The sequence below is a fragment of the Myxocyprinus asiaticus genome, chromosome 12 (genome assembly GCF_019703515.2).
Source record: "Myxocyprinus asiaticus isolate MX2 ecotype Aquarium Trade chromosome 12, UBuf_Myxa_2, whole genome shotgun sequence".
Classification (NCBI taxonomy): Eukaryota; Metazoa; Chordata; class Actinopteri; order Cypriniformes; family Catostomidae; genus Myxocyprinus; species Myxocyprinus asiaticus.
In genome coordinates, this window is record NC_059355.1 from 38,886,128 (window position 1) to 38,907,200 (window position 21,073).

The 21,073-nt window shown below is 36.8% G+C and overlaps 1 protein-coding gene across 4 annotated transcripts; it reads left to right on the forward strand.

The window, feature by feature from the left end:
• Positions 1-706: 706 nt before the first annotated feature.
• LOC127449214 (macrophage-stimulating protein receptor-like) lies at positions 707-17,899 on the forward strand. Of its 4 annotated transcripts, none has more exons than XM_051712489.1 (21): positions 707-853; positions 2,808-4,068; positions 6,365-6,538; positions 7,606-7,731; positions 7,919-8,089; positions 8,817-8,977; positions 9,129-9,264; positions 10,241-10,377; positions 10,510-10,680; positions 11,501-11,594; positions 11,687-11,896; positions 12,493-12,639; positions 12,900-13,053; positions 13,328-13,417; positions 13,714-13,920; positions 14,050-14,130; positions 14,300-14,481; positions 15,182-15,291; positions 15,611-15,776; positions 15,967-16,103; positions 17,054-17,899. In XM_051712489.1, exons 2-21 carry the CDS (start codon positions 2,878-2,880, stop codon positions 17,274-17,276), a joined length of 4,068 nt encoding a protein of 1,355 aa, XP_051568449.1. In that variant the 5' UTR covers positions 707-853; positions 2,808-2,877; the 3' UTR covers positions 17,277-17,899. The 4 variants fall into 4 exon arrangements, with proteins under 4 accessions (XP_051568449.1, XP_051568450.1, XP_051568451.1 ...); XM_051712490.1 differs by having other exon boundaries at positions 748-835; XM_051712488.1 differs by having other exon boundaries at positions 763-982.
• The last annotated feature ends 3,174 nt before the right edge of the window (positions 17,900-21,073 follow it).

Sequence of the window (21,073 nt, forward strand, 5' to 3'; positions counted from 1 at the left end):
TGTTGCCTTAAGGATCTATTTCTACTTTATCTAAATCAGGCTGATTCAGTCAAATAAAATCCTATTTTTTGAATAAAACCAGTTAATATAGATGTTACAACAAGATGTACATTTTTAGGTTAACTACTATACCTGGCAACACATTTTTTACAGTGCAGACCAGTAATGATGAATACATTGGTTTTTGGTACAACAAGCAATTATTCATATTGGTTTTTTCTCTCTCTCTCTAATTCAAACAGTATAGAATAAGCTGTGAAAAGAGACTTTTATAGGACCTTGGCAGATAAGAATATTTGTAATTCATTTGTGTGGAAAAATATAATTGCATCACAAGTTGACTTCATGCCACATGCCACTTACCTCCCTCCCAGTTTAATGTTGTGCCACATCTGTTTATTTATTTATTTATTTATTTATACCATTGTTAGTGTGAATTAGCTGCCTTTTTAATTATACATCATTATAACGAATTTTCTCCTCCCTCCAGGACAGAATTTAGCCTGCATGAACTCCCTGCATTTCTTTAACAAAAATGTTATTAGCCATAATGAAAGCCACAGGCAAGCCAGTGAAATCCAGATGTTAGTAGGCATCATCTAAACGTTTTACGAGCGTAAATGCTGTTTTAACAAGCAAAGGAGTGTGCAACCCCTAATTTTGATTTCAGCCCACAGGGAGATTATGTCAAGTCAGGATTGTGCAACATGACTTCCTTATGACTTCTTTATTTTAGGCGTGTACTGTGAATGGATGATTACCCTTCTCTCTGTCTTCTGCAAATACAAGAAGACGAAACTGTCCCGTACGAAGAAACCGGTTAATCCTGGATCTTGTGAGTTTTCGTTTTCACGTATGTACTTTTCTACTAGTTTTTGAAATGCAGTTTGACATTCGAACTCCAGCGCGTGGATTTCGTCGCGCTCACGTTCACTCGTTCAGTTATGACTTCAGAGAAAAGGGTAAAAGGCCACCGTCTCAGGTGAGCATTAGGTAAATTCTACATTCACAATTTAAAATGTAAAATTTTAAACACCTTTCTCCTTTAAATGCTTCGACTTTTGTGTAACATGTACACGTTTATAGGACTACACATTTAATTTAATTTCTATACATACAGGATAAATCGCTGCACATTGAAATTACGTCGCCAAACCCGAAAATCAAAGCTATCCTAAACCTTGACTGACACAGCAGCGCTCTGTCTATCGATTGTTGTAAATTGTGGTTAAAGTTTGATTAGCGTTGTGCTGGAGGAGTGATTCGATTATTTTGACGCACATGAATTACAGTGGAAAGAATTTTCAGCCACACTTTCAATAAGGTTCCATTTGTTAAAGGAATATTCCGAGTTTAATACAAGTTAAGCTCTATCGACAGCATTTGTGGCATAATGTTGATTACCACAAAAATTAATTTTGACTCATTCCTCCTTTTCTTAAAAAAAAGAAGCAAAAATCGATGTTACAGTGAGGTACTTGTACAATGAAAGTGAATGTGGCCAATTGTTTGAGGGTTTAAACACAGAAATGTGAAGCTTATAATTTTATAAAAGCACTTGCATTACTTCTGTTAAAATGTGTGTATTATTTGAGCTGTAAAGTTGTTTAAATTGTCATTTTTACAGTCATTTTTGGGTTTTAGGGTTTGTTGACATTGCATGGTCATGCCAACAAAGTTGTAAAATTGGCTCTAACTTTACATAGAAAAGGTTAGTAAGGGATTTTATCGTTTTTTACAGGCATATCCTTTATGTCTTGTGGCTATACTTTTGAAACAGTGAAGATTTTAACATAGAAAATTGTCACCCATTCACTTCCATTTTAAGTGCCTCACTGTAACCCATATTTATGCTTTTTTTTTTTTTTTAAAGAAGAGGGCTGAGTCAAAATTAATTTTCGTGGTAATCAATATTATGCCACAAATGCCGTCGATTGAGCTTAACTTGTATTGAACCCAGAATATTCATTTAACATTAGTTAATGTATTAGGTTTCATAAACTAACAATTAACAATATATTTTTTACATAATTTATTAATCTTTGTTAATGTTAGTTAATAAAAATACTATTGTTCATTGTAGTTCATGTTAGTTCATAGTGCATTAAGTAATGTTAACAAGTACAACTTTTGATTTTAAACATGTATTACTATATGTTGTAATTAACATTAACTAAGATTAATAAATGCTTAAGTATTGTTCATTGTTAGTTCATGTTAACTAATGTTGTAAACTAATGTTAACAAATGGAACAATATTGTAAAGTGTTACATTTTCTTTCAAGTGCCGACATTGCGTAGGCATTCCATCTTTTTATTCTATCTACTCATTTACCATGGTAACATATATCTGCCAAAATATGAGAGTATGGCAACGCCTTCAAACAGTTATGTTTAATTTATTTTTCGAGCACTGTGGAGGCTTAAACCATTAGTTTTACTTTAGTAGCTTAACTACCTAGTCTATTTGGCGGATATTATTTATTTACAGTTGTTTTTTTTTTTGTTGTTGTTTTTTTAAAGGTCTTTTCTTTTCTTACAAGTGACTTATGCACATTGTTCAAAATTTCAACACACTGAAAAAGAAAATGTAAGCTTAATTGCTGCCCTAAAGTTTGATGTAAAATCAAAGTGGCAGTGATAGGTTTGAATTTACTTACTGTTAAAATTTGAATGAGCTGATGAGTTGAAACTCTGACAAACCATAAAATTGAGTAGCCATTACAGAAAGTACTCTGACTGGTTACTGTAAATGAATGGAAACAAAAAATGACTTAATGATGACATAGATTTCTTGTTTCTTTCAGAGGCCCTGGTTATGTTCAGCATGTGTTAAGGAGCAGAGACTACTCCTTTAGACCATATAGAAGAGTGGAGATGTTCCTCAGCCCCAGGACCTTGTTAAGTTATGTCTGGTTACAGATACATCTGACATGTGCCCTAAACACATGTCCTACAGTGCCACAAATACCTTTGAATTTTTCTGTTACCTATTCAGTTCCCTTTTTTCCAACTACAAAACCCATACAGAACATAGTAGTGAATGAATATTTTGGTGAGGTCTACGTGGCCTCTCAAAATGTGATTGAAGCTTTGGACAGTCAGCTCACCAAACTATGGGAATTACGAACTGGCCCTGTTGGCAGTCCAGATTGTCAGACCTGTCACTGTGATGTTGAGAGTGTACCAGGGACATCACTGGATACAGATAACCAGGTTCTTGTTCTAGAGCCTCAGGAACATCTGGACTTCCTCTACATCTGTGGGAGCACACAATATGGAGTCTGCACTGCTCTTGAACTTAACAGAGGTGAAAGACTCTCTAACCCAGAGTGTTTTTTTAATAAAAGGGCCAATTCACCTTCGGATTGTCCTGATTGTGTCGCTAGTCCTCTGGGTACAAAAGTCAGCACGGTCAAAGATGGTTTTTCAACGTACTTTTTTACCGCAGCAACCATAAATAGCACAATTGCTGATTCTTATGGCAAGAAATCCCTCTCAATTCGCCGCTTACTTGCCACAGAGAATGGTTTCGACAGCCAAGTGAAGGGTTTGACAGTTCTTCCCAAATTCCAGGATACATTTATCATTGACTACATCTATACATTCTCCACAGCAGAATATGTGTATTTTTTATCTGTACAGTGGGAGAACCCATTGAAACCAAACTCCAAGTTGCAGACCCATCTTGGGCGGCTGCCGATCAAGGATAGTGAGACTTGGATGTACAGGGAGATAGTTCTAGAGTGCCGCTTTGAGCCCAAACGAAGGAGAAGGAGCTTTCGAGATGTTGTGTACAACTCAGTTCAAGCTGCCCACTTTAGCACAGCAGGCAAGGAGTTGGCGGATGAACTAGGGGAGAAGATGGATAGCCTGATCTTGTATGGAGTGTTTTCTAAAACAGATAAAGATGGCAAACCTACCAGCCAGTCTGCCTTGTGTGCATTTCCAATAGACTACGTGAACAATGCCATTGAAAAGGGGGTAGAGTCCTGCTGCTCAGACGGGACAGAGCGGCTCTCACGGGGACTATGCCATTTCCAACCCTATGAAATGTGCCCTCATGAGGTGAGTTCATAATCCTCTCCAAGAAAGTAGTCATTGAAAAGCATATATTCCAATCTATTTCAGAGATTCCATCCATCTCTTGCCATTTATAGATGGGTTATGGGCACGTTTTGACTGTTTTTACATTGTATTTTGTATATTTAATAGAGACAATATGAATGATTTTTGTCCCTCCTGAAAATGCAACATTGTTTGCATGTTTCTCGCTATATATCACTTTAAAATTCTCTTTAAAAAGACTTTTCCCCCATCTCTTTTTAGTGAAAAGGTATTTAATATTACTCAACCTGTACCTTAAAAGGAGTGGACCATAAAAGTGATTGAAATTTTAGCCAGTTCAAGGAAATGACTCACATATGTTTGATATTTGTTTAAACTCACAAGTGGAGCTGGGAGCGCTCTGTGAGCTGTGAGAGCCAGGTCTTGTCATACACTGTTATTGCATGTGGTTTGGAAGTCTCTGTTGCATTTTTGAATTCATGTAGTCACATTCTGTTATGCAGATACCAGCGGCCACATGCTCATACATGAATAAAATACGTCATTAAATACCTAACTGCTATCAGAGTTTTGTGCTTTATCACTCAGGATTTTAAAAGGCAATGAGCCAGCCAGAGATGATAAATCAATCTTGCCATGGTGGAATATTCAAGTGACGTCAGCAGTGTGTTTTTAAAACAGAAATACAGGAAAGGGTTGTCTAATATAAAAGGAGGTGATGTGCGATGCCAATGTTCTGTAAATATGTAGGGTTATAAAAAAGTGAATGTACTTTATATTATTTACATGTTGATTGTACATAAACATTCCATGCTATACAGTACTTCTTGATTATTTCATTTAGTTTATGCCCTTCTAGCAATTATATCAGATGTGCAAAGTATTTCCATTAAATTTTTTGTTGTTTTAGTGTATGTGACAAGTGATCATCCCTAACTTGGAAATTTTAATGGTCTTGCAGAACTTGGGATGGAAAATTCAAATAATGTCTTAACAAGGACGAAGAGATTAGTTCTTACAGCAGTGAAAGGCTTAACATACTGTTTGCCCCAAGCTGACCACTGTAGACGAGCTTCCAGGTGCCACTGTTGAAATCCTGGCTGGATAGAGTAAATTTGCTTTCTACTTATTGAGAGAGTGCAACCATTGGCAGAATGTACTTTGCACAAACTCTAATTTGGTGCAAGGGTTCAAGCTGGGTCTGTAGGCTCTAGGGGCTGTAAATCATTTTTTTACTGCCAGATGGTGTCTACAGCCTTCTTTTTACAAGTTGTTGCTTCCTTTTCTACGGGTTGCTGTTGAGGTGGATGTGATTTTGTTTGTCACTATGGTGCAAATAAATCCCCCAGTGATCTACAGGACTTTTAAGTGGGAAAATGTTATGTAAATGTTGCATTTATTTAATTTCATAACTAAACTGGCACAGGGAATGGGCAATAGGTAAAATTTGTATTTGATAAAGTGGTAACACTTTACAATGAGGTTGTATTTGTTAACATCAGTTAACGCAATAGTTCAAACAACAATGAACAATACATTTACAGCATCCCAGTTGTGAATGACTTTCTTCTGCATGACACAAAGATTTTTAGAAGAACATCTCAGCTCTGTAGCTGTGTAGCTATTTATATTTAGAAGACATGCTGGATTAAACCACTGGAATCGTATGGATTACTTTTATGTTATCTGGATGTGCTTTTTGGAGCTTCAAAGATTTTGGTCACCATTCACGTGCATTGTATGGACCTACAGAGCTGAGATATTCTTTTAAAAATATTTATTTGTGTTTTGCATAAGTAAGAAAGTCATATGCATCTGGGATGGCATGAGAGTGAGTAAATGATGAGAGAATTTTCATTTTTGGGTGAACTAGTCTTTTAATGATACCTAATGTTAATAAATGGAAAAATTTAACCTTTTTGTAAAGTCTTTACCAATCAAGTGAAAATGAAATGGTGGGATTTTTAAGATAACAGTCCACTGACCTTTGCATATGGGCAGTACACTTGCAGTGTATATTTAGGAAATAAGTTCTCTTAGTATATAAGTGCTGAGTGTAATGTTTGCATTTTAGCATTTGTGGCATTTCATTTTAATTTTGTATTGTTCATTGTTGTTTTAACTATTGTGTTAACTGATGTTAACAAATACAACCTTATTGTAAAGTGTTACCACTTTGTCATTTTTATGTGTTTTGCTGAGCAGAAAAAAATAAAATTCATACATTAAAAATACAATAATTAACATTTGAGCAAACATGTATTTAATCTGCAAGTTTTTGTTTTGTTTTGTTTAGAATCCAGAGAGTTTGGCATGCCAGGCTCTCCCTACCATGGTGTCCAAGCCTTACTACAGAGTGGACTTCTTCAATGGACAGATTAAAGATGTGCTCTTCACTTCTATTCTGGTCACTACCATTGCGATGAAGACTGTGGCGCACATCGGCACAGATCATGGAAGGCTCTTGCAGGTTTCTAATGCATCACTCTTGAGTCCTTTTTAGTGACATATTAGTATACATTGGCCCCAAGCTATTGGACACTTAAGCTATACTAAAATGCCATATCATTAGATAATGGGTCATGACATGAGGAACCAAATTTTCCTTGATCTTTTGACATACAAGAGGTAATTTTACTACAAAAACATACAGTAAGTTTCAGAACTCAAAACTTCCTCCTCACTGAAAAAGAGCATTTGTTAAAACCAAGCTGCCAAAATGACTCATTCTCAACTTCATCCACATTGTGATATCACTCTGTGGTAGACATTTGTATCTGACTGCCTCCACAACAACACATTAACGCCTACTTTACTTATTCACTTCTGTAGCCGGCCTAGTAGCAGTGAGATGGCAAGGAGATAGCAGGTCAATCAAGAGCCAAGAGCCAATCATAACAGTGAGCGTTTACTGTCAAGTCTAAAAGGAGAAGCAGCACCAAAACAGACATTTCTGGCAGAGTGTCAGAATGAGGGTGGAAAATGATCATGTTTTACAAATATATGACTGTTTTTGTTTAAAAAGCTTTACTAATATTATAAGTGAACCTCAAGGAACTCATTAAAATAATTTAAAAAAGGCATGTCATGACCCCTTTAAATAAAGATAGCACAAGTGCACTTGTCTCTGAGCCTCATGTTTCAAGCATAACATTCTGAGAAAAGGTCTAGCAATATTTGTTTGCAGATGACACTTGGTGCAATATTTTGTGATGAAATTGAACCAACTTTAAGTGTCCAATTCCTTTTTGGAGGCGCTGTAAATGCAATTCCATAACAAAAGATATTTTCTTAAATATAATTGAAAATGATTTGTATATGTCAGGGGATGAAAAAGATCCTGTAATAGCACTGTGAGAAGAGGAGAACAACTCCTTATATTGTATGATTAATGTGAATGGATTTTTGCCCTTATAAGTTCACATTTTATTATTTATTTTATATTAGTTTTCTGGTGACCTGTTGGCAAATGTGTGGTATTGACTCATTGCTCAAGAATTGTGGCATACCAAAAAATACATTTTCTTCCTTATTCAGGTCATTTTAAGCAGGTCAATCCCTGTAGTGTTTGCCAACTACTCTCTTGTGGAAGACAAGCAGAGAGTGTCACGCATAGCTGCCGTTCGTTCTTCAGAGTCTCTTCTCTTTGTCGTTGGAAATAAGGCATGTACATCGGCAAAATTTACATAACACCAGTGTATGCACATTTATTTCATATAGTTGAAAGAGTTATTCACCATCAACAGTGAACTTAAGGTTTCATACTTAAAAACATTTTTCATGCTTATACATGTTTCCGTGTTTACTGAAGTGTCTTCACAACCATCTCTTTCTATCCTCATATATACAGCTCATGAATGTGTCTCCCAGAGGTCCAGGCTGTGCCCATTTCCTCAACTGTTCTGTGTGCCTTGCGGCCCCCAAGTTTATGGGATGTGGCTGGTGTGGTGGAGTCTGTTCCCAAGAGCTTCAGTGTGAGAAACAGTGGAGTAGCAACTCCTGCCCTCCTGTTATCACGCAGGTAACACATAGCCTTTGGATGATAATGATTATTAGGCAATAATTTAATACTTCATTGACCTAGCGAAACTAATCTTTCGGGGAATTGTCACCTCTATTTAGTGTTGCATACTTGAAATTTGAAGCTCAAGGGAAAAAGTCCAATATATCCATAACAAAGAATTTATGATATATACGTAGGCACAGCAATGAAAAAGATTTTTGTGCCGTTACCAGAGGAAAAATATATTGCTCAAAGAGTGCTCTTTCATATATCTGGAGACATAAAGGTGAAGTGTGTTTTTTCTGCACCACCAGCATCACCATATAGAATTGCTAAAAAGTGAGTGTTTTCAAACAGGTTTCCCACCCCCCATTTGGCATAATTTGGACAGAGTCAATACACAATATCGTCTCAGATGTTTGTCCTAAATTCCTTAAGCGAAATAAAAATATAAATAAATGAGTTAAAAAATGACTGGTAAGCATTATTTTGTCTTGGAAAAATTTGGTGAGAAATATTTGAGTTCATATTGAAATCTGTGACTTTTGATTGCATGATTTGGTATCATTGCAAATCTGAGCACAGTTTGGGACATCATTTAGATCTTTTATGAAACTCTATAGAGGAGATACATGTGAGGTTACAGGGGTTTTGGAAGCGGTACTCGTAACCCAAAGTTTCCATGTATATCCATGAGATGTTATATACTGCAGCTCTTATAGATAGAATTGTGCTTTTCTTTTAGTTTTTCCCCAGTACAGTGCCCTCAAATGGCAAAAGTGAACTCACATTTTGTGGCTGGGACTTTCAATCAGCCTCTAGACCTGCAATCACCCAGATATCTCACCAGGTTAAAGTGGGAAACAACACCTGTATTGTTATACCAGAGAAGAGCAGTAGCTCTCAGTGAGTAACACACTCAAACATATGTTTTAAATATTTTTATGTTTTCCGATACTGTTCAGTTTAGATGACATATGGAATTCTATCCTAACACAAACACATACAGTATACCGGCACATGCACTCATGAATATCATTTTTCATCTTTCTGTCAGGCTTGTGTGTTGGATTGAAGGTGATGGGTCAGAATTGAACCACAGTGTGGATATAACAGTGCAAGTGGACGAAAATAGAGTGGACAATGGATACTCCATCTCTGGAAAGACCAGCATGCATGGCTTCAGCTTTGTGGTAATGACTGAAACATTCCCTACCTTTTCATTAACTTGAAGTCTAGTTAACCTCTTATAATTAACCTTTTATAATTATGGCCATTTAATGTCATTTTACTTGTAGTGTGATTATAAATCAGTGTTGGGTTTTGATAAGGGATAATTTACAAGAGACATGAAACTAGCACTGCTATGTTATGTAACAGTTGCTTGGCAAATGAATGGTTAATTATACAGTTTAGCAGCCATATTAAAAAAACAAAAAAAACAAAAAAACAACTCTATTTGGCCACAGAATTCTGTGATTGTCCAATCAAAATAAAGTATTTGTAGAGCCATGTAAAAACTCTTGATAATACTTTTAGAGAAATTAAATAAAATGGGAGTAAAAAATGGAAATACCATTGCATGAATGAATGAATGGATTAATGTTACATTTATATAGTGCTTTTCTGATACTACACTCAAAATGCTTTACATAGTGAACAGGGGACTCTCCTCAAACACCACCAATGTGTAGTAGCCAGTACACTCACCACACACCAGCTAACAGTGGAGAGGAGAGAGTAGAGCCAAGTTATGGATGGGGATTATTAGGAGGCCATGACCAAGACAGGCCAATGGGGGGACTTGGCCAGGACACCAGGGTTACACCCTTAGTCTTTATGAGAAGTGCCCTGGGATTTTTAATGACCACAGAGAGTCAGGACCTTGGTTTAACATCTCATCCAAAGGACAGTGCCTTTTTACAGTATAGTGTCCCCGTCAATATACTTGGGCGTTAGGACCAACATAGACCGCAGAATGAGCACCCTTGCTGGCCTCACTAAAACCTCTTCCAGCAGCAACCTTAGTTTTCCCCAGGAGGTCTCCCATCCAAGTACTGACCAGGCTCAACCCTGCTTAGCTTCAGTAACCAGGCGAGAGCTGCAGGGTGATATGATTATGCAGTTTTGAACTGATATAGCACTTTCATGCTTCATATCTCCAATCAGATCCCAGAAATCACAGATATCAGTCCAGACTATGGACCTAAGATTGGAGGAACCCTGATCACGCTGTCTGGAAAACACCTGGATGCTGGCGGAAGCAGAACGGTCAAGCTTGGAGACAGAATCTGCCCTGTTGAAAGGTTATTGTGCCAGGTTATGAAATTCAATGTTTAACAGCTAAGTCATGCTCTAGAAATATAATAGAAATGCCAATTAAATGCTTCATTAACTATTGTGTTCTGTCTTTTTTCCTTCCTGTAATTTCTCCACAGCATCTCCAGCAATGGGACTTTTATAGTTTGCAGGTCTGAAGGTGTGGGGAATATTACAGAAGTAGATGTGAAGGTTGTAATTGATGAATCAACTATTTCAGCCACAAAAATGTTTAGCTACAGGGTGAATCCTGAGGTGACGGGGGTGAAACCCAGTTGTGCTTTTAGAAGGTGAGTCAAAACTTTGCATTTTGCTCTTAGATATTGTTCTTTCACAGTGCTATGGTGTATTATGATCCTCTACAAGTTTTGTGTATAACACTAAGCGGAAATAAGACTGCATAAGTTCAAACTTGTTTACATTCCATTGTCCAACTGCCATTTGGCACAAATGGTGGAGTGCTAAATAAACAGACTATTGGTAGAAAGTTTTTATCATCTAATTGAACATTTTTGAAGATCTTGTTGGGACACATAAAATCATGACAGACAACAGACCCCATGAAATCAAAATCAATGTTTTGTTTAGTCCATGTCTTTTAGTTTTGAGGCCATATACTATATGTGAGTGTACTCCTAAGTTTACAAAATAAACTTTTAGCAGATATGTGCATTTTAAAATGAAAGTCTGATTGTAAATTTAAAGTAATTTGAAAGTCTTTTGAAAGTAATTTGAAAGTATTGATCACTCACGCAGGGGTGCATATAATTTTTTGTTTAATTAAAATGCTGTCTAGAATGAGACTGTCCTGGTCCAGAAATACAACCTGCGACTGACTAGCAATACCAAGTAATAGTTTGCTAAGCTGGGGCATAAAGCTTAAAGCTACTGACTATAAAAAAAAAAAGAAAAAGCACAAGCCTGAACAAATGTTCAGCTCCAACTTCCTAATTCAATATTAAATAGAGGAAAGAAAATTGCATTCATCAAACCATTTCATGGCAGATTTAACTTCTGAATTCAGAATAATAAATTTAAACATAAATGCAATAATGATGTGAATGCTGATTAAATTGTTCTATGCATTTTTGGGGACCTGCTACAATGAAGAGGATCAAAAATTACCATCATCGGCCAGAATCTAGACTCTGTTTCCCAGGCCATAATTAATTACAGAGGCAACAACACAAGACCTGTGCAAATCGTAAGACTCTTTCTTCTTTTCAATAAATGTTTGTAATTTGAACAGCCATGTTTAGTGATATGCTGTCACTTGGATATTGTCTTACATCTTAGGTGTGTGGTGGTCAAAGGAATCCCACACAGATGGAGTGTACAAGCCCAATATGTGAGGAGTCGATGGGAATCCTCTCTGTAGATCTGGATGGCGCAAAAGAACTCCTGCCTCAAACTTTCACTTGTCATGCTAATGCTGAGCCCATCCCATTTGAAATGGAAGGCCATGTGCTTGAACTCAGCTCAGGACAGGACAAAATCTCAGTACATGTGCGTGTCTTTGGTTGGATATTATTTCTTCTTATAAAACTGAATGTTCTCATCCTGGATGCTGATTTGTCAATACAGTATTCCAGTCATTTTGAAAATACACAATATATAGTAATAGCTGTAATGTGAAACACCTGTTCACCAACCTTTTATTTATACCACTGTACAGCACCCTTAGAGGCCAACTATTAACCTTAGTTTACATGTGAGGGACTATATCCTTGAGCAGAAAAATGGAATTTGGTTAATAAAATAATGCTTTAATGACAATTTGTATCCATAACATTTTTATTACAGTGTGTAGCATTTAAAAAAAATCAAGAATGTACTTAAGACCAGGCTATTTGGTGATTATAGTCTCGGCTGAGCAGTGTGCCTGTAACAGCACCCTTTAGCAGTGACTATATTCACAATATAGCACAGCCTCTTGTACCTTATTTCTTAAATCTGTTACCGGGCCTATTTAATGCAATTTCCTCATACTACATTTATCTAGGTCCAAAGTAATAATTTGTAATTACAATAGTCAAATCGTTAGACATCCAAATTTAATACAGTATATTATAATCTAATCACATTGTTTTTTTTTATTTCAGCACAGAAAATTAGGCCTGGTGTTTGGTTGCATGGATATCATCATTACAGTTAATGGTGTGGATTGCAAAACTACAGTTTTGGAAAATGAGATCACCTGCAGGATCCCCAAAAATCTGACCATCCCCAGCAAGGGGGCACCAGTGAAGGTGAGGAAAATGTAATTAATTGAATTAGTCTTTGATATGCACAAGTTCGCTCTGTTCCAATCTATTTAATGCAATGTTCCACGCTCAGTAGAAGTAATGCACTATTAACAGCATTTGAGACATGCTGCTAATTAAAGTATGCACTTATAATGGAAGAATAAATGCTAAAAAACTTGCTGTTTCAAAACTAGAGGTGGAAGATTTAAACATTAAATGTGTTAAAGTAACACGCTGCATCACGTTGACACTGTTTTCCTCAGGTGTTGGTGAATGGGGAAGTTTATGACATTGGCTTGGTGGTAATTGCAAACAATAATGCCATTGTGGGAATTGTGCTGGGAATCATAGCTGCAGTTGCTTTGGGGGCAGTTCTGGCCTATGTAGCCATGGCACAAGAGCATAAGAGGAAGAAAGGTAAACCAATATTCTGCCATCGAAAAAAATATATAGAATGCATTGTTATCCTAAATTAATTTGACCAGTAATTAATATCTACAGTATTTTAAAGTGTGGATGTCTAGACAACTTAAAGGCTGTGACTGCTGGTGTTTCTGTTTTTAATTCAGCATGTATCTCTTTCACATCCATGCTGTATAATTGTTATATTATAGATTTGTTTGAAAGCCATCTCAAATTTTGCACAGTGTTGGCTGCATTGCATTGTTAAAGGGCTTTATTTGGTTGACAGCTGCCATTGCTGAGGTTCGGCTATCCATGCGTTCAGCTCGCACTGTGGTGGAGCATTATGACAGATCACCTGATGGTGACTACAGAAGAGGTAAGACAACCTGACATCTGTTTTTGTGAAAGCAATGATACAGACAGTGAAATTGACGTTTAAATTAATTTAAGTTGATTTCACCAAAAAAGTTAGTTTGAACATCCCAACCAGCCAAGCACTGCAACATTGGCATATTTTGAAACACGTCTGGAAAAACATAATTGTTTTTGCAATTCCGTTTGGTGATGCTAGTGGCATAAAAAAGTATGAGTACACAGAGCATTTTGTGCTTTTGCAGATTCGCAGTCAAACAGCATTCAATCTTCATTAAACATAAATGATGCATCCTGTAGGTCTATCAGATTCTCCATTCCAAGGCTCAAGCACGACGTTCTCTACTGTGCTGTGTGCTGGGTCTATGGATTCTGCAGTAGTTCCTCTGATGCCCACTCAGATGTTCTCTATGTCCGCCCTCCGGCCCAGCTTGTTGGAGGAGGTGAAGGATGTTTTGATCCCACCCAAGAAGCTCAAAATTCAGCAGGATCAGATCATTGGCAAAGGTTGACTTGTTAAGACGATCCCCCATTCATCTTGATTTGTTGCATTCTTGTCTATATTGCTCTCTTTTTAGATATGCATCCAATTGTTGTCTAGTTCTATTTTACATTCTAATCTCAAATATTTCTCAGGTCATTTTGGCACAGTGTATCACGGCTATCTTACCGATAATGAAGACAAAGCGATCCACTGTGCTGTCAAGTCATTGAACAGTGAGTAAACTCACACTGTTTTTAGTGTGCTGAACATATTCAAACTCATGAAAACATGTTGACATTACAGTGTTTTGGGGTGGATTGTTTCTTTCATAGATTTTTTCACCAATGGACAATTAAAAATAACAGAAAAGATGCTTTTATTATTATAATCTTTTCTTAAAAGGGATCACTGATCTGGAAGCGGTGGAGCAGTTTTTGAGAGAAGGGATCCTTATGAAGGCCTTCCACCACCCTCATGTATTATCTCTTCTGGGCATTCTTCTTCCAAGTGATGGGCTTCCTCTGGTGGTCCTGCCTTACATGAAGCATGGAGACCTCAGACATTTCATCCGCTCTGAGCAGAGGGTAACCAGGCATTTCATGCCACATGTATTTTGAACATCTTTCAAAATACCTTTCATACAGTCTTAAATGTTACTTAGAAAAATGTGTTTTCTGCTTATTTAGTTACATAAATACACTTCTGCCAATCCTCTGATAACCTCTCTTCATTTCTATTCATATGTACGTCTCAGTTAATTGGTATTGTGTGCTATGCAGTCAAAAGGTTTTTTTTTTTTTTTTTTTTCTCCTCCCCTTTTCGGAATGCCCAGTTCCCAATGTGCTCTAAGTCCTCGTGGTGGCGTAGTGACTCGCCTCAATCCGGGTGGCGGAGGATGAATCTCAGTTGCCTCCGCGTCTGAGACCGTCAATCCACGCATCTTATCACGTGGCTTGTTGAGCGCGTTACCGCGGAGACATAGCGTACGTGGAGGCTTCACGCTATTCTCCGCGGCATCCACGCACAACTCACCACGCGCCCTTCCGAGAGCGAGAACCACATTATAGCGACCAAGAGGAGGTTACTCCATGTGACTCTACCCTCCCTAGCAACCAAGCCAATTTGGTTGCTTAGGAGACCTGGCTGGAGTCACTCAGCACACACTGGATTTGAACTCGCGACTCCTGGGGTGGTAGTCAGTATCAGTACTCGCTGAGCTACCCAGGCCCCCTGCTATTTTGTCATTAAGTATACTGTAACATAACAGCTGTCCTTCATGTTCAGAATCCTACAATGAAAGACCTGATTGGCTTTGGTCTTCAAGTTGCCAAAGGAATGGAGTATCTCTCAAACAAAAAGTTTGTACACAGGGACCTTGCCGCACGTAACTGCATGTAAGTAGCAAATCCATCTGTTGTTAATTTATCTATATGGATAGATATGTCATAACCTTAATTATCATAATTGTTTTGAAAAAATATGAAACAATATATCAACAGACTTTTCTTATATATACATATAGATTTTTTAAATATGTGGCCAGTCCGTATCCTGATGTGGATATATCAATAGACTTTTCTTATATATATCATATACCATATATATCATATATGATATATTTACCATATATCAATAGCCTTTTTGTATTCGAATAGAAGTGCAATGAATATGCACAAATAAGGATCTAACAAATGTCATAAAACCTGTTCCTAGGCTGGATGAATCATTTACAGTGAAGGTAGCTGATTTTGGCATGGCACGTGATGTTTATGATAAGGAATACTATAGCATCCAAGATAGTAAGAAATCAAAGCTGCCAATCAAATGGATGGCATTAGAAAGCCTGCAGACTCAGAAATTCACTACCAAATCAGATGTGGTAAGTAAAAAAACAACATGCTTATGAAATCACTTGAATTTGTCAGGATAATATGTATGGTTATAATTGCCACGCTTGCAGAAAGTCAGAATAAATATTTATGAATATATTTTAAAAATGAGGCATAATGCCATATACGTGTAAACAAAATGCAGACTATATTGTACACTGTGTATTTTGTTCCCTCTAGTGGTCGTTTGGAGTACTGATGTGGGAGATGATGACTAGAGGGGCCAGTCCATATCCTGATGTGGACCCTTATGACATTACTCCCTATCTGATACAAGGCCGTCGACTGCGCCAGCCACGATACTGTTTAGATTCCCTGTATGATTCTTTTCATATCTGCCCTGGCTACATCACCATTGTATAAACATTGAATATACTATTTGTGATAACTTAGCAACAAATGCGAAAACTCTGTAGAACTACCCAGATTTCATTTTGCTTCCTAATTGGCAAGATGCTTAGAGGAAATAAAGAATAATATAGCATTATGGATTATGCATTTTGCTTAATTTAATTTATTATAGTTTATTTTTTATTTTTTAGATAGATTGTATTTCTGTTATTTTCAAATTGTCCTTTCAATTTTGTTTAATTTTTGTTTGTTTTCCCTCCAAGATTTTTGTAGTGTTTTATTGTTTCAGTTTAGTTGGTAACACTTTACAATAAGGTTTCATTTGTTAACATTAACTAATAATGAACAATACTTAAGCATTTATTTTATCTTAGTTGATGTAAATTCGAACAGATACTAATACAGTACATAAAATCTAAAGTTGAATTTGTTAACAGTTAATACACTATGAACTAACATGAACTAACAATAAACAATTGTATTTGTAGTAGCTAACATTTAAAAAATAATAATAAATGCTGTAAAATATATATTGTTAATTGTTTGTTCATAATACCTAAAGAATTAACTAATGTTAACGAATGGAACCTTATTGTAACGTGTTACCGTTTAGACTTTCAGTATATTTAAATTTAATTTTAGTTTTAATTTTAGTATTATTGGGTTGCCAAAGTTATATTTTATATATGATGTATCATTCTAATATGTTTCCATTTCTCAAGGTCATCAAATGTTATCGCCATCTAGTGGCATTTTAATGTTCTATGAAGGCGGGTTATTTCAGATTATATAAAACACTGTGTATCTAAAAAACAATTGTGGACATGTTAGATTTTATTTCAGATTATGAAAATGTCTTCATTTAGTTTTCGTTTTAGGTTTCGTTAATGATAATAACACACATTTTGCATTGTAGATGGTCCATCCTGGTACAGTGCTGGCATCCAGAGCCTGAGAGGAGACCAGGGTTCTCCATACTTGTGCAGGCCATTCAAAAGATCCACTCCAGCCTTGAGGGGGAGCATTATATCAATCTCCAGATCACATATGTGAATCTGGACCAGCCCCGGCCTTACCCCTCTCTCTCTCCGGCGCCACCCACAGCCTCAGAGATGTCAGACCACTCCTCTGCCACCTGACACTGGGATCTTTAGTTTACCACCGTAGAGTGAACAAAGTCTTAGCTGCCTTCATCGCATTAATTAAAAGGCTTATACAGTCTTGTGAACAGTGAAAACCAAAGGCTATGCACTGAAGATGATCTGTTGTATACGGAGGAACCCACTGTGTATTAAACAGACGAAAATGTCAGTTATTTGTGCGTTTTTGAAATGGCATGCTTTTGTGAACTTTGTGTGCCAGGAGTCACACAGCCAAATTGGTATCTTACTCTCTGGGATTTTCAATATTTTTGGGCAAGTGCACTTTTCCAATGAATGCAAGGCTTGTGTTGTGTTGTGTTGTGTTGTGTTGGATGCCTATGTCTTATTTTATACTTTTTTGAAATAGGCAGCATTGTGTCTTAAACTGGATAACAACAAAATATCTGTTATTGTATATTTTTTTTATATTGTTTGAGATGATTTTCAGTTTCACTTTTATGGTATTAGACACCTCTTTACACAAAGACATTTGTCAAAGAGCAATAAGATTACTTGAAATATGGTTTGATAAGTTTTACTGTTTTTATTTTTTTATTATTATTATTTTTTTTTTATATTTTGTCTGTAAATAAATTTCTCTGTAATGTAAATAAAGAGCTCAAACAGCAATATGTGGATAGTTGACATTTAATTTCAAGCAGTCCATGCCATACTGTATGTAAAACAATGACCTGTTACCTAATAACCTACTAATACTAATTAATAATTACATAACTTTAAACAACATTTTTCTAATTCTTGTATAATTATATATGCCGTTTTTATGAACTCTATTAATTGAGAGACTGCATGGACTTTTGTCAATTCATTTGTTTCCCTGGATGACTATTTACTGTAAAAACAGCAAAAAAGCTAAAAGGCAATTCAAATAGTGGCCAGTCACAGCACCTAAAATCTACACCTTCTCTAATAAAAATACAGTATAGGTCAATTTGTGCCTAAAATCATTTCAGTTGTAAATAACTCTATATCTAACTCTATACAAAAGGAATTCCTATATATGATGGCTTAACTTCTGTTTGTGTGTTTTGGAAATTTCAAGATGTAATAGACATTTCCTCCATGAGACTGCAGGCAGTCTGTATTTTAACGATGCATACTTCAAGGGATTCACTGTCAATTTTACCTCGTCACCAGAGGTCAGTATACACCAGCTGTTAGTCGTTTTCAACCTCATAGGATCAGTGGTTGTATGACTGCATTGAGTCATAACAATCACATGTAGATGGAACATGACACGTTTAAATGCCAGTGTCTTGAAGTGATGAGTCACGTCTGTCATTTGAGTTAATTTGACTGCTTGTATTGATCTCATTTAATCATACAGGAGAAATATATACAGTATATACATACAGATCCACCAGGATGGAACAACTACAATCTGCAGCCATTCTTTCTAAGTCAGGACATTGGATATATTACATCCTGCATTTACTGTGCAGTTCCAATAACAAATGTTAAAATGTTTTGCAATTGTGTTATCCGATTTTGTCAGACTCTTTTACAGGTTTAACAGCTGAGCCATTCATTGTGAATGGCACATGAAAACCACGGAGCCTCATAAATATGTAGAATACAACATGAGGCGTTAAGAGTTTCATCAGAATACTTGGTTTATTTATTGAGTTATCAGTCACTATCTTGTCTAAACTAATGGCTTAATACTGTTTTTTTTTCTGCTTCATTCTCAATACCAGAGTACTGAATCTTTTTTTCCTTCAAGCAGAGTGCTTTTAGGAAGCTCAGCATAGTAAGGGTGTTTCAGGCATCAGAGCCACAGCAGGCACCTGTCAGCTACTGGACACTGTGTTCCTGCTCGAGCTTTGAAGCTTTTCTGTATGAGTGTGAGTATGTGTACACTCACATGAAATGCCAAAAATGGACTGCAATTGTGCATCAGAGCCGCTGTAAGAAATTGTGGTATGCAGTATATGTTAAATTATACTGTTTATAGAACCATGATGTAATCCTCTATGATCCCTTAATTGAAATTTTACAATATCTGTTCTTTCCTGATGCTAAAACCTTTTGTAATTTTTAGGAATATTATTGTTCAAATTTTACATTATTATTTTCATAAACTCACTATAAAAAATTTTATAGACAGCTTGAAAGTACTAACATATTAACCTCTTAACATCTGGCCTCTTTTTGTGCATGAGCTTGAAAACGACATACCCAAAGTAATATTATTTATTATAAAAAATATTTTTTAAATATGCAACACTATGCGCAGTGCCCCAAAAACACATCTGATACAAAGCCACATGTCTGATGAAGGTCTGACACAATTTTGAAATCGATATTACCAAAATTCTTTGTTCCAGATCTTTGTTCTTCCAAAAAAAGGCCACTTTAATGCGACAATAGACCACTTGTAGTAACTCCGTAAACCAATTATCAAAGTGGTTCAAAACACACAATTTGTTTATATTTCAATGTCAAAAAATACCACACAAACCAAAATATACATGAAGATATAATTTTTTATTATTATTTGGGAATATATTATAATGCATTCCATATATATTTATGCATTTTATAAACAATGTGAAAAGAGCATTGCAATTTGAAATGCTGCAATGGAAATAAACTTTTACATACAATAAAGATGCTTCTGTTCATTTTTCCCCATACAAACTGACTTAGTCATTTTTCAGAGCTTTTGTTCTGCCACTCACCCAGGGTCTTTAGTCACTGGGCTTCGATCACCGTCAGTGAAGCCTGGAGCACACCTTCTCCCAATGCAAACTGAATGAAAAGCAGTGGAAAAAAATGACAATTGTCATGAAAAAGTCAATGCATTGGGAGTGACTGCACTTCATGGTCTAACTCACGCTGAGCAAAGCCGGGGAGGGTGGCTCATCTCGGCTTGAATGACATGTCCGAGCCCCCTGGATGTGCAGTTGAACAGAGGGTTTGAGTGAAAATGCAGTCGGGAAGAGCGGTTCATCCAAGCCCTCGGTGATGATGACTGAAGCCGAGGAGGTTGGCTTATCTCAGCTTGAATGACATGCAAGAGCCCTCTGAATGTGCAGTTAAACAGGGGGTTTGAATGAAAATGCAGTCGGGAAGAGCGGTTCCTCAGGCCCTCGGTGATGGTGACTGAAGCCGAGGAGGGAGGCACCTCTTGGCTTGAGGCATAGGCTAAAAGCTCTGGGTGAACAGCAAAGCAAAGCAGTGGAAAAAATGACAGTCAATGCATTGGGAGCGTGTGTGCTCCGGGATCTAACTCACTGTGAGTGAAGCCGGGGAGAGCGGCTCATCTCAGCTTGAATGACATGTCTGAGCCCCCTGGATGTGCAGTTGAACAAGGGGTTTGATGAAACAATGCAGTTGGGAGCATGTGTTCTCCAAACCCTCAGTGATGGTGACTGAATTCTTTGTCGACAGTACAGCAGTAACATGCTATAACTGCACACAGTGCATAAAAGCACAAACACAAACAAACACAGTCCACGGATTTCCACTCCGAACCATTGCGAATCAGCATCAGGGATATATACAACCCTCATATCGTTGTTTTCATCTTTTCGTTAGCTACACGACCCATCAGAGACAAACATGGATGACGCAAATCTTTACATCACTCGTGTTGACTGTCCTGTTTGGCTATTTTGAATGACTACCCAATCACAACTGCACAGAAAATTTTGAGGTAGTGCTCATTTTGTTCATAAGACCCTCCCAAATATCATGTTTGGGTGTTTTGCTACTGAAACACTACATAGAGTGCAAGATTTCACAGAGAACAGACATGAATGATAACTTGT

Bases quoted from the DNA above. Each gene is read 5' to 3' on its own strand.
- LOC127449214 (XM_051712488.1), top strand. From the start codon at position 945: ATGACTTCAGAGAAAAGGGTAAAAGGCCACCGTCTCAG. The intron at 12,640-12,899 runs GTGAGGAAAATG...TGTTTTCCTCAG, and splicing joins GCAAGGGGGCACCAGTGAAG to GTGTTGGTGAATGGGGAAGT. The intron at 14,131-14,299 runs GTGAGTAAACTC...TTTTCTTAAAAG, and splicing joins TGCTGTCAAGTCATTGAACA to GGATCACTGATCTGGAAGCG.